Raw genomic sequence first — 14,430 nt, 5'->3', positions numbered from 1 at the left:
TATATATATATATATATATATATATTTTTATACATACATATATATTTATATCTCTTTTATTTATTATTCATTTCCGTCAGTAACATCCCTATAAGAAGAAGAGATTAGATTAGTTAGACTTTTATTTTTCAAACGGGCTTGTATATGAATTTACCTGCTTGGAACTTGAGAAGGGGTAAGTAGTAGTAGTAATAGTAGTAGTGGTAGCAGTAATGGTAGTTAGACTTTTAATTGTAGTGGTAGTCAAGTATATAGTAGTACACTACTAGTAGTGAAGTACGTATAAAAGGTATCCTCTCGAAACTCGAAAGAAAGATTTTTGAGATAGGAAAAGAGAGAAAGAGAGAATGAGAGAATGAGAGAATGAGAGAGTAGAACTCGAAGAATCGACTGAGGACAACGACGCGCGCACACAAACCCTTCTCGATCGTCGTCGGGAAAGTCGACGACGACGACGACGACGACGAAGCACCCACGCAGATTCCTGTGTGAGAAACAACCCTCCTTTCCTCACCCTACCTACCTAACAACCCTCCCCACCAAGAGAAACGGTAGCAGCACCAGCACCAGCAGCAGCACCAGCACCACCGAGTAGCGAGAGGAGAAGGGGGTGGTGTTGGTGGTGGAAAGGAAAGGGCGGAAAGGAGGTGGTGGTGGTGGTAGGGGTGGGTGGGTTGGTAGGAGGGTGTTAACGGCGGCTTCTATCTCGAGGCGAGTCGAAACGAGCGGAGTGTGTGCAGTGTTGCCTACCGCGCAGGGTGCACGACACTCGCCGCACGTCTCTCGGAACCCCCGTTTCTACGAATATTTTCTGTTCCTTTTTTCATTTTTGTTTTCTTCTTCTAATTCTTCTTCTTCTTCTTCTTCATTGTCGTTATTCATCATCGTAACGAATTTTTGGGTGTGCTACTTTATTCATTTTACTCTAACCGGTGTTGGTTCCATCGTGTTCGTTCATATTTAAAGGAAAGGCAAAGGAAAGAAAAAAAAATATATTAAAAAAAAGAAAGAAAGAAAGAAAGAAAGAAAGAGGGAAAAAAATAGAAAAGAAAAGAAATAAGAGATTTAAAAAAAATATACCCTCCTCCCCCTGACCCCAAAGAAGAAAGAAGGGAGAGAGAGAGAGAGAGAGAGAGAGAGAGAGAGAGGAAAAATAATATATAACATCGTTCGCGGGTAACGAGCAATATATGAAATCGTATATACATATACATATATATATATATACTATATAATATATAAATCCATTTTTGAGAGAAAGACAAAAATCAAATCGTGTATCATATCGCGTATTATATCGGCCAGATGAATTCTATATATATAGTTTTACTCTTCTCTAAATGAAACGAATTAAATATTCGATCGACTCGTGTGAAAAAGAGAGGTAAAAATTTCAATTAAAAAGTGAAGAATAAAAAGGTGTACGCGAATGAAATAAATGACAAACGTATAGAAAAGAAAAAATTAGGAAAGAAAGAAGGAGAAAGATATATTAATATATCTTCAAATAAGAATAAGGAAAAGAGAGGAAAATAAAAAAGAAAAAAAAAAAAGAAATTTTGTCCAAGTACAAGGAGAGAATGATACTTGGAATCGCGTGGTTTATGCATTTAACGATTATCCTAATCTCGCGAGTTTTTACATAGGAATAGTAATCTGTCCTAATATATCCTGTTGTATCATATTCTTTGAGAAAATTGATTGAAGGAATACCCATTGGTATTAATCATTTCGAAACTGGAGCTGGATTCGGTGTTGGTATCGAAGAGAGGTGGTGGTGGTGGTGGTGGTGGTTGTGGTGGTGGAGGTGGTGGTGGTGGAAGTGGAGGTGCACCAGGAGCAGGTTTCCTGGATCGGTCGAGCTGGCGAATAAGACAAGGAGAGTTAAGGAAGAAACCTCGATAGAAAGGAAGGAAAAAGTGAACGAAGAAGAAACGGAAAAGTCAAAAGAAAATTAGGGAGGAAAATAGGTAGTGGTGGTTTGCGACGACGCGTTATTAGCTCGATTTATATTTAAAACCAAAAAAAAAATAGAGAAAGAAAAAAAAGGGCCAATTTAATATTCGGCTCGGAATAATATACACATCTCGGATTTAGACACACATATCCAACGTTCATATCGATCATTCTCTCATTAATTAGAAAAATTTAAATTTAAATAAAATAAAAAAAGAAAAAAGAAAGAGAAGAGTATTCATATAAATATATATATATATATATGATATATATATATATACTTAAATGAATAGGATAAGTCACGCGCACATTACTGAATCAGAAATTATTATGATTTTCATGTATATCGAGGAATAAGCAAGCAAGCAAGCGCGTAACAATGTTGACGATACGTATATATTAATAATATACGTGTGTGTTATGTGTATATGTACGAATATCATATCCCTCAGCTGGGAACGCGACACGTTCGGTTGAAAAGCCGAAACCGAACGAGCTTTTATCTCTTTTTAAAACGTATAAAAATAAAAAATAAAAATAAAAAAAAAAAAAGCGATACCAAAAACAAAAATACGAGGTGCCTAAGGTAAGAAGTTATTCGATTATAAATAAAGTAATAAGGAAGAAAAACACACATGGGAATAAGCGTGAGATAGAAGAATATAAAAAAGAAATAGAAAGGAATGGGAAGTGGTAAGACAGAGGGGGGGAAGAAAAATAAAACAAAAATTCAGTTGGAAAAAGAATATATTAATTGAGAGAAGGGGAGAAACTAGTGCCTAATAAAAAAAAATATATAAAACAAAGCGTGTTAACGTTACGCGTGGATTAATAAACATCACGAGAAAATCTCGCATATTATAAAATTAAAAATTAATTCAATTAAGCCAATTTTTGTTTCCTCCTTTTTTCGTGAGAGAGAAAAATCTATCTCATCGGTTTCACGAGACGATCCAAACTGATAGATAAAAAAAGAGAAAAATAGAAAAAAAGAAAAAGAATAAGATTGAATCTTCGTGGGTGGCCCACCCGATCACGGACACAAATTGAGCAAATTAGTTGTCGTAAGTAATGTCACGACTAATGCTCTGCAATCTCGCAAATACGTCGACCGGGGGAAATGATACGAATAACAACGCGAATACGAACAGCAGCATGGAGGACGACGATTCTTATCCACTGCCAACGATTTATCGGTAAGTTATTCTACGATGGACTCGTCGTCTCGATTCGAAAAACGAATTTTCCTTAGATCCTAAATCCGTTCCCATTGATAATAACATCGCACAAAGGGAGAGAAAATGGAATAGAAATAAATTGAAATCAATCGATTTTCGATTTTTATACGCATTATAATAATATGATTCAAAAAAAAAAAGAAAAAAAGATACGCAAACTAATCTTTCTTTTTTCTACCAAACATTTTTCATATACATTTTTTTCTAAGTATATCGATAATTAATAAATAAAAAGAAAAGAAACAATAGGAAGAGAAAGAAGGATGATTTCAATTAAAAAAAAGAAACATTGAATGAAAATGAAACTATCAAGAAGATATGGAGACACACAACTGACGAAAATAGATGTATGATGGATTTTAAAATGACACAGATTCATACACACACCCACGCACGCATATACACTTGTAAATTCTGGACATCCGAATAGAAATGTTTTAGAAAAAGGAGAGGTGGGATTTTAGCTTAGGTTCTCGGCGCAACGTGTGTGTTGTATCAGCTTGAATAATAAAAAGAAAAAAGTAAAAGGGAGAAAGAGAAAAAGAGAAAGAGAGAAAGAGAAAGAGAGAGAGAGAGGAGAGCATCGCTTAAATACGTCCTGAACGAATAATAAAGAACGTAGGTATCGTTTTCCGCGCTGGTGACCCACATTGGAGTCCTTGCGGTAGTCCCGGACTTTAAAGGGGCACAAACATAATCTAACAACCACGACGACGAGTCCCGCGTTTTACTTTACTCTATCTTTTATGCAACAACAAAAATGCATAAATCATACACATAGACATAGACATACACATACGTAATCGAGCATCTTCATTTATCACTTTCTTTTTTTTATTAAAATGAAAGAAAAAAACCTTTTAGTAAAGTACATCCCTTTTTTATTTGATTTGTTTTCTTACCTATTCTTTTATATATATATATATTTTTATATATGTATACTGTATATAGAACGTTTGATATATTGACGTATACAACGACGGGAGACGGTAAAAAAAGGAAAATTAAAGATATATGTATAGAACTTTAAGAAAAATCTTGTATATATCTTTCGTCGTGTTTTCTCATTCGAGCAAAACTTTTTCAATAAACGTTGTATATATATTAAATGTATATACTTTTATATTTTATTATATACAAAGTCAGTAAAAATATTCGAACACTTTTTAAAATTAAAAACATACTTTTATCTTAAATATTTGATAAATGTTGTATAAGTAATTAAATATATTATGTAACATCGATGAGACAAATAATTGTCGACATTTTATATTCGAAATTGTAAAAAAGTAATCTCGTTATTCCATTAATCTCAATGAATTTTAATTCGTTTGAATGGTATACGTAGAAAAAGCATTATCTCAAAGAACTTTGTTTTAAGAGTTTCAAATAAAAATAAAATGAAAAAGAAGAGAAGAAAAAAAAGTTATCCAATTTGGAAAAGTGACCGACTGACTGCGCATATAGATCATAGTCTCATCTTTGAGAGTAGTAATATGCTTCTGATACTCTGATGAGGATATTTTTTTTATTTTACAAAAACGTATTACGGAGCTTTAAATCGTTGCATTGTCGTTGCATTGTCGTTGTTTGTTATAGTTGTTGCTATTGTTGTTTTATCATCATAGTTCTCATCGTTGTTTATGATTTGTTATATCGTTGCTTATTGCCAAAGAATCTTATTCCAAATAAAAACTTTCTCACACAAGAGTGTTATCGTTAATAAGAAAATAATTATGTCGAAAAAATATATCGAAGAATTTTGTAATGTTACTTGTCAAGAAATTTATTCTGAGCTTGTAGCTTTAAATGCATGGGTAATTTTTTTTTAAACGTTTCCAATCGGAAAAAACGAGAAGTTCGAGAACAAAAGATTTGCATAAAGTTATTCTCGTGCGTTAGAAAAAAGTTGGGAAGTACAATCGAAATATTTCCATCGTGTATGGTATTTTGCGATGCTTTGAAACAAAAAAATAGGAAAAAATCTTCCTTCTCTCTCTCTCTCTTCGTTAAAAATTGTCATTATGATAAAACGAAGATAATTATGTTATTTTTGTTTGTTCATTGGGACATGTCGTCTTCTTGGTGAATTTGTCGCAGGTGTCGCGCACCCATAGCCAGTTTGGATTGCATGGAAGAGTTCAACGGCGGTGGTGGTGGTGCGGAGACAGGAGTGCACTGCAGCAACACAGCAGGAACGAAAGAACAGCTACTGACTAGCTGCATTGCTGCACAAGCGCAACGTTTACAGCATCCATCGCCAGGTATTCGTTATCGCAACTTGGGAAAAAGTGGTCTACGTGTTTCCAATGTTGGATTAGGTAAGAAGACCACTATCGAATTTCTTTTTATTTCTTTTTTTTTTATCTTATTATCTGTTTTTCATTCTTATTCTTTTTTTTCTATCTCGTTTCTTCCTACGTGACTTTTTTTTCTTTTTTTATTTATTTTACTCTTGTTCGATACTTTAAAGCAACGTTTACATTCGTTGCTTGTTTGCTTGCTTGTCATACGTCAATATCGTTAAAATCATTTATTTATTTATAAGAAATTTTTTCTCCCCCCCCCTCTTCTTAATATAATATAAAATAAATGTATAAGAATATCTATGTTTTTAAAAATGTACCATGTATTATAAATATTTGAACCGTGGTACGAATTAAAAACTAATATATAATATATTTATTGAAACGTGTTATAAAAAAGTTCTCGTACTAAGAATAACTGTACGAATGTTGATTAATTTGATGGGAGGAAGGGGATGGAAAAAAAAAATAAACCTAAAAGATGAAAATGAAAACGAACGTATCGAGTAATCGTTATCGTATATACGCTTCGCGATACCGTTCGATTATAATAGGAATTGTCAAATAAAATTCACGCCTTTCGATGTTCCCTTTTTTTTTTTTCTTGTTTTTCTTTTTTTTCTCGATATCTCGCGAACTCGACATTTTCCTATCGAACTTTCATTTTACAAACTCGACCATCGCGGTAACATCATCTATCGATCTTACTTTGTACATGAAAAATATTTGAATTATATTTTATTTATTTATTTATTTATTTGATCGGAATACATTTTCGAAACCTGACGAATCAACGACCAACGATAACAATTTGTTCGTTTTATGAAATAATACAAATATGTTATTAACAAATGTATACTTTTTGATGGCAATTAGAAATAACAACGTTACGAAATATTTATTGTACGTCAAAAGTTGTTTTCACGCAATTGTTATAAAAAAAAAATAATATATATATATATATATATATATAAAAATCGCGTAAATTAATTTCTAATTGACAAATTCCCAACGATTTAATTGTAAATTATTAATCGTAGTGTTATGTATTGGTTATTTTATTAGGTACTTGGACCACCTTTGGTGTTGGGGGATGCGGCAACGAGGAAACCGCCGAAGCCGTCGTTGCACTTGCATACGACAGTGGCATCAATGTGTTCGATTTGAGCGAAGCGCATAGCGGTCATCGTGCCGAAATACAATTCGGTCGGATTTTATTGCGACGTGCATGGAACCGTTCGAGCTACGTCGTTACGACGAAAATATATTGGAACACGAAGTAAGACAAATTTTCTAACACACGTGTACACACGCACGGCACATACACACTTTTTCTTTTCATAATTGTACATTACTTATTCCCTCATATATATATATGAAATAATTCGATAATACTTTTCTACGATAAACTTATTATCGTGTTTCGTATACAAAAATTTGTTTGCCCAAACAAAAGTTTTTATTTATTTCGTTGCATATAATCTAACAATTTGCATAAATCTTTCTTTCCTTTATTTTTTTTTCTCTTTCTTTTTCTTTTTTTCTATCGATTTTATTCAATGATAAGAAGAAGAAAAAAAACAAAAATCGTAGAAACTTTTTTAAACTGAATGTTTGAAAAACTTCCTCGTTATCTCGAACGTGGACTTTTAAACGATACGGTAATTAAATCGAGAGAAAGGGATACCCTACGAAAGCTGTTGCACGTTAGCTCGAAAGTTAACTCCGTAATTGACTTTGGAAACGTACGGGAGGAAGAAAGAACGAAAGAGAGAGAATGAGAGAGAGAGAGAGAGAGAGATGTCTATGTGTATGTGAGAAAGCAAGGATAGTACAACAAAAGTGTCGATTTTAATTAGGGCATACTTTTCGTCCAGGACACTGTTGGGAAAATTCGTTTTGATCCTGCTCGTAAACCCGGAAAGAATTTCCAAGAGAAACAGAGAATACAAGTTTTTTTTTGTATTACTACGATGATGATGATGATAATGAAGGATATTGACTTCTTTTTTTTGAAATTTTTCCTATGCATCCTTTTTATTTTTCTCCTTCCCTCCACCCCACCCCCTACTCGCACGTTTTTTCTTTATGTTTTTTAATCGTCGTTAATAATATTTGTATACACGGATGGTGAGACCGAAAGATAAAAGATAAAAATTGTCTACGTCATTATTATTGAATTATTGAGAAATTTGATGGAGGGTAGGGGGTGGAAAATGTTATTAACAAAACGTAACGACAACGTTCTTCGTGAATTTTCTTTCGACTTTAGTTTCGCGATAAATTCGTTCGCGTTGAAGCACACATTTTTTTTTTTAAACTATACAATAAAAGAAAAACGAACAAATAATAATTCTAATCGAACGTAACACGAACTATATCTCTCCGCATTCGATTTATATATTTTTTTTTTTTTTTTTCAATTTGACGTCGCGTAAAATTTTTGTAGAAAAAAAAATAAAAAACAAACAACAACAATAAAATGAAAAAACTAAATTTCAAATAACATTTCTCTCGCACAGCACAGCAATAATAATAAAAAGAAAAAAGAATGATCACGCGTAGAAATAAAAAAAAAAAAAAAAAGAAGAAAAAAAGATAACAGTGTTTAAATAAACAATCGACGTTTAACAAAAAAATAATACGTCGAGTAATAATAATAATTGACGATACACGGCAAAGTGTATTTGATAAAAGTGGCCCTAGAGAAAACAATAGAGAAGAGAACTGAGAAACAATTCGCGCATAACGGGGGAATTAGCCCACGTAAAATACATACCTACTCATATATATATATATATATATATATATATATATGAATACATACATACATACATACATACAAAGATATGTCTCCTCGTTCTATTCGATACCAAGTAGAACAAATTCCAGTGGTGTAAACGCGTTCGATCGTACAGCTTAGGGGGTGGAAAGTAGTACGACCGAATGTCAGGTCGCACGCGCTGATAACCGCACACATAAATATGTGTGTGTATGTATATACCAATCTATATATGTATATATATATGTAATAATGTATGTACCGTACATATACAATGTATGTCAAACCGAATATACGAATAGAATATGAAGTGTGTTAAACCATTGACTATACTTTTGTGTTCTTCGAATGGTGAAGATAAAAGAAAGAAAGAAAAATAAAAAGAGAGAGAGAGAGAGATGCAAGGAAAGTTTTCTATGTGAAAAATCACATACATAGTCTTTCTCTCTCTCTCTCTCTCTTTATATACCTCTTATCTGTCTGCCTGTCCTGTCTGTCTGTCTGTCTGTTCATCTGCCTATCCGTTTAATACTTTTTCTCACACGTATGCTTGAAAGGCTTTGCGAAAGCTTATTGTTGTCCACGAACTGTCCAGTTTAAAACGTTCCACCACGTTGGCCTCGGTGATGTGAGAAGGGCTCGTTTCAATGCACGAGCCTTTTCTCGACAAAAGATATGAAATACGTGTATGTCATATATATATATACAACCAGAGAAAAGAAACACGACAAAAGGAGGTCGCGGCTGAATGCGATCGATGTGTGAGAAAGATTTTAACTTGACTATTTTTCTCTTTCTCCCCGTTGTGTGTTTTTAACGTTTCTTTTTATTTTTTTCTTCTTCTTCTTTTTCCCCCTTTCTTTCTTTCTTTATTTCTTTCACACGTATGCCTATGTGTGCACCCTTATGTTTCTTTTGCTATTAACTTTTTCCTTTCGTTTTCTTTTTCTTTTCATTTTTTTTTATCATTTTCTATATTCAAGTTCCGTATGATCGTTAGAAAACAATAGGGGAGAGTGCTTGGATAAATTCCAATGATTCTCTTGTAGAAAAATAAACAATCATTTTCTCGACGATTAAACTTTTCGTTCAGGCCGTGTATACCATCGGTGATACACTTTGACGTATTTATTAAAATTGCATTGAAACGTTAAAAGATTTAGGATGAAAAATCTAAGAAAAATGATTAACAACCATTGAACGTTTTCAAATACGTTGCACACCAGGTATCTCTCTCTCTCTTTCTCATTCAATCATGTTATCTTTGATTTGTACGTAAGTAGTATATTTTCATCTCAACAGTGTGTGTGTATTACATTAACAACGATCGTTTTAAATGTCTCATCTTTAGAATTAATATGTTTAAAAAAATGAATCATTTTTGACAGGACAGAGGGACGAGGACTATCACGTAAGCACATTATCGAATCTGTGCAAGCGTCCTTGGTCAGGTTGCAGCTGTCCTACATCGATATCGTCATGATTCACAAAGTCGATCCAATGTGTCCGATGGAAGGTAAGCTTTGAGACAAACGTTCCATATTCTATCGATTTCACCTGTACTCGTTTTCTTCCACCCCGCCCCTCTCTCTCCCTTTCTTTTATTTTATTTCTTTTTCCGTGTGAGATTCTTAGAAAATTCTACTCGACTTTATTCGCAACTAACGATCGATTATCAAGCGAATAATTTAGATTTTATTCGGATAACTTTTTTTTTACTACTACTACTAATCGTAATCGTAAAAATCATCAAGAAAAAAAAAACTGTAAAAATCTGAGTATATTAAGATCTCGTAAATTTGTAATGACTGTAAGAAATAGGGTGATAGGGGGATAGGGGAAAGGGGAGGGTTTGTGTATAAGAGGATCGTAAAATTACGCACGAATGCGTTCTAAATGTGAGATATAAATACGAATACTAGGTAGTGGTTATAAATAGGTTTGTTACTTTCAATGAGAGGAATTTCTTCCGGTATACTTTAACCATTACTCTTTGCTTTTACACGCGGGGAAAAAAAAATGATTTGTTAAAAAATTTCTAAATATTATTGCGTCGAATATTTTCTACATATGAATTTTTCATCTTGCGATATATAAAATGAAAGAGGTAAAAGTAAAAGAAATTTTGTTCACGAGAATAAAAATAGATAAAATAATGTTTTACGAAATTTCAAAGTGTTATCGATCATTTTTATAACGTTTGTAAAAGGAAAAATTGTGACAGGGAAAAATACAAATTTTCCAATCGATCGATCATTCACGTGTTATTTATCAAACAAAAAAGAAAGAAAAAAAAATTGAGAAACGCATTTACGACACGTTTAATGACACAATGACGAAAAAGACAAGTAGAACGACAAAGACGACTAACATAAAATGATAATAATCGTAACACCTCGATAATCTCTTCTTATAACATCTGTTTACACGTTCTCTTTTCAGAGATAGTACGAGCTATGAATTACGTGATAAGCAAAGGCTGGGTAATGTACTGGGGTACGTCACGATGGTCTCCCGTTGAGATCATGGAGGCCTATACGAATTGTCGACAATTCAATTGTGTCACCCCGATTGTCGAACAAGCCGAATATCATCTTTTCTATAGAGAGAAACCTGAACTATATATGCCGGAATTGTACAATAAAATTGGTAAACCTTAATTACTATTTATAACGAATAAATATTTGATCATATATATATATTAACTTTATAACATCCAAAATTATTAATCCTAAAAAACTGTATACTTGAGGTTTACTTAAGGTTTTTTGTTGTAATTTGCTTTAGGTGTCGGTTTAATGGCATGGTCCACGGTCACCATCGGAATGGTATCATCCAAGCCGGAAGATTGTGGAGTGTCCTTCCTCTCAAGGTCCTCTTACAAGGTAAACTCGAGCTCACTATATCGAACCTTGGTAACTAATCCCCCTTAAAATACTCCTCTTTTACTATTTCCTTCCTTTCTTCTCTCTTGAATCTTTCCTTATTCCTCAACTAATTCTATTTCTATTTCTACTTCTACTACTACTACTACTACTACTATTTCATCTTTCTCGATCGATTCAGAAAGTTGTTAATTTAATTTCAGAATAAGTATTCTTCCTTCAGTTGGACGGAAGATGAAACGCAGTCTTTGTATAAGGAGGTGCGTTTTAATCGTTAAACGTTTCGATTATTATTATATTATTTTACGGTAGGGATCGAATGTGTTAGATGTTCGTGTGGATATATATATATATAAAATTTAATAAAAAAATAAAAAAGAAAAATTAGAAAAAATAAATATATGTATATAGGAATATATTGAATATACGAATTGTTACATTTTGTAGGAATACGCATGGAAGGACAAATCGGCGGACGAGGAAACGCGGAAATATTCGGATAAATTAAGGGACGTCTGTGCACTTGCCGAAAGGCTCGGATGTTCATTCGGACAATTAGCCATCGCGTGGTCTCTCAAGAATGAAAGTGTTCAGTGCCTTCTCCTCGGTGCGTCAAATACAGATCAACTGTATGAGAGCCTTCAGAGTTTACAGGTAAAATATATGTCGCAATGATTATCGCGTCACTCAGATTATATAGATTAAAAAAAAAATCCTAAGAAAATATATAACATCGCGTGTAGAATAAAACCCCTTTAAACTAGAACGTAATACGAATTCTTATATATATGTTTTTTTTTCTTTTCTTTTAAAAATCGAACGTTTCGACAACGTGTCTCGTATATATTTATACGAAGTATAAAAATAACAAAGGGGTATTATTCGAGGTGTTAATAATTATCGTATTCATCCTTTCGAAGTATACCCTATATTTAGAAGACAAAAAAAAAAAAAGAAAGTGATAAAACATTTTTCTCTTCTTTTCTTTTCCCATCCCATCCCCTCTTCCTTCCTCCTATAGATAAAAATAATATATCTAGATATTAAAAATTGGCGATAATATAATGTAAACTTTATTAACAAAATAAAAGGATTGAAATATCTTTGAATTTCAGTTAATCCCAAAGCTAAACGCGACCGTAATGAGCGAGATCGAGAGGATACTCGATAACAAACCGTCCCGGCCACCGATGGTGTCGACCCTGGCACTTAGATGACAATCGATTTGCCCCCCCGGCAGTGGTGGGGGCTCTTTAGACGAGGGTGGCAGCCCTAAAAGCGAGGGTGGTAACAGCCAAGACCAGGAACAAACAAAGGAGATGAACAACAAGTTGTCATTCTGCGAGATACAATGAACATGGAATGATTATGGTGGGATCAGTGAGATGATGATGATGACGCAAATACGACACACGCACGACGCATCGATTTATGATACACGTTTAAATAATAATAACAACAAATAATAATAATAATAATAATAATAATAATAATAATAATAATAATATTAATGATAATGATATCCATGCTTCGACGCCACCGGATATGTGTGATATAATAAATCTTAAGGAAGAGAATTATAATAGAAGAGGAAGAAATTAAATGATTAAACAAGATTTGGTTAAAGAAGAAAAAGAAGAAGAACAACAACAATAAATGGCTGATTATGTTTTGTTGTTCCGGTGCACGTTGTCGTCATAATGGACATTTATAACGAGATGATGACAATACCTTCGATTTGCCGAGAAAGTTATAATATTTCTTTCTCTCTTATATACACACACACACATACACACAAACATTTGTCTTTCCGCGCATTTATTGCATTTCTCTCTCACTCTCTTTCTCTCTCACGCAAACTCTTTCGTATACTCGTTCATAAGGGTTTCGAGAAGAGAAAAATAAAATTCGAGAGATAAAAGGAGAGAGAGAGAGAGAGAATGAGATAACGAGGGTGTTAGAAGAAATTCGTTGGCAAAAAAAAATAATTTTGTGATCCTCAGATTATTCAGGAAATAGAAAAGAAGAAGAAATTCAAATAAAGAAGTAGAAGAAAGGGTTGATTGTTTAAAAACAGGAAACTATCTCTGATAACGAATACGTTTCCCTCTCTCTCTCTCTCTCTCTTTTTTAATCTTTAGAAATAAGCTTCTTAGAGATTAATAAAAGGAAGAAGGAAAAGAATAAAACAATAAAACCGTAGTGTTCGTCGATACACGGTTTTGCCATCCCACGCTAATTTTTAAATAAACTTGTCAATATCGTCCTACTCTCTTTTTCATCTTTCGAATTAAAATTATAAAGATAAAAGATAAAGAGAAAGAGAGAAAGAGAGAGAGAGAATAAGGGAGAGAACAACAATTATTACGATATCGCGTTCGAGCAACAACACTTATTCTATTAAAAAATAATAATACTGATTAATGATGATAATGATGATGATGATGATGATGATGATGATGATGATGATGCTGTTGCTGCTATTATTGCTGCTGCCGCTGCTGTTGCTGCCGCTGCTAACAATAAATTACTCTTGCCGCTGCTTTATTTTTCAAATATTTTTCTAATCGCGACGAATTATGAAATAAAAATTCCGTCTGATGAAATAATGAAGGAAAAAAAAAATCAAAGAAAAAGAAGAAGAAGAAGAGACATACCGACGTAAGACACACGAAAAGACGGAATAGAATAAATTTATTAGAAAAAGACAAAATAAAATAAAAAACGAAGAAGAAGAAAATTATTAAGAGAAATTATTACTACACGTAGATCATATTACGATTACGTCCGAGACACTCTTATACTATAATAATAATAATAATAATTCTAATTACTATGATTATGATTGTAATTATTATTGTTATTATTAATATTATTATTATTATTATTATTATTATTATTATTACGATGAAGATGAAGATGATGATGATGATGATTATTATTATCGCTTTTTTCATAATAAAAAAAAAAACAAACAAATAAAATAATTAAAAGAACACGTAATATTTCGGTTGAAAAATGAAAAAAAAAAAATAAAGAAGAAAAAAAAAAACTACGTTTAACGATATAAAAATAAGAAAATAAAATTCAAATGAAATGGAGTTCATTAATAATTAATAATGCGATTAATAAATACGGAAGAGCCGTGATAATTAAAAGTGAATAATCACAGTAAACATTGTGACACTCTCGCGATAAAAGATCGCTATGATTTTATTATAAAATAGTAGATCGGATTGTTATTTGATCTTTAAAGATAAAGA

At 32.7% G+C, this 14,430-nt stretch overlaps 1 protein-coding gene across 4 annotated transcripts in view; it reads left to right on the top strand.

The window, feature by feature from the left end:
- The window catches only part of LOC106785524 (voltage-gated potassium channel subunit beta-2), a 16,550-nt gene extending 2,555 nt beyond the window's left edge, over positions 1-13,995 (top strand). The window contains exons 1-9 of one of the 4 annotated variants that reach the window (XM_014746085.1): positions 91-175; positions 5,295-5,515; positions 6,566-6,779; positions 9,671-9,798; positions 10,725-10,931; positions 11,070-11,167; positions 11,371-11,427; positions 11,615-11,821; positions 12,283-13,995. In XM_014746085.1, coding sequence (XP_014601571.1) covers positions 5,326-5,515; positions 6,566-6,779; positions 9,671-9,798; positions 10,725-10,931; positions 11,070-11,167; positions 11,371-11,427; positions 11,615-11,821; positions 12,283-12,384 — 1,203 coding nt within the window. In that variant the 5' untranslated portion in view covers positions 91-175; positions 5,295-5,325 and the 3' untranslated portion in view covers positions 12,385-13,995. Of the gene's footprint in view, positions 1-90; positions 176-1,481; positions 3,153-5,294; positions 5,516-6,565; positions 6,780-9,670; positions 9,799-10,724; positions 10,932-11,069; positions 11,168-11,370; positions 11,428-11,614; positions 11,822-12,282 lie in introns of those variants that run through there. The other 3 variants (XM_014746082.1, XM_014746084.1, XM_014746083.1) reach the window with 3 other exon arrangements.
- The last annotated feature ends 435 nt before the right edge of the window (positions 13,996-14,430 follow it).

This window comes from Polistes canadensis, unplaced genomic scaffold (genome assembly GCF_001313835.1).
Source record: "Polistes canadensis isolate GaletaPanama2010 unplaced genomic scaffold, ASM131383v1 scaffold_52, whole genome shotgun sequence".
Lineage (NCBI taxonomy): Eukaryota > Metazoa > Arthropoda > Insecta > Hymenoptera > Vespidae > Polistes > Polistes canadensis.
The sequence above is the reverse complement of the archived record's forward strand: the minus strand, read 5'-3'. Positions and strand labels throughout refer to the sequence as shown.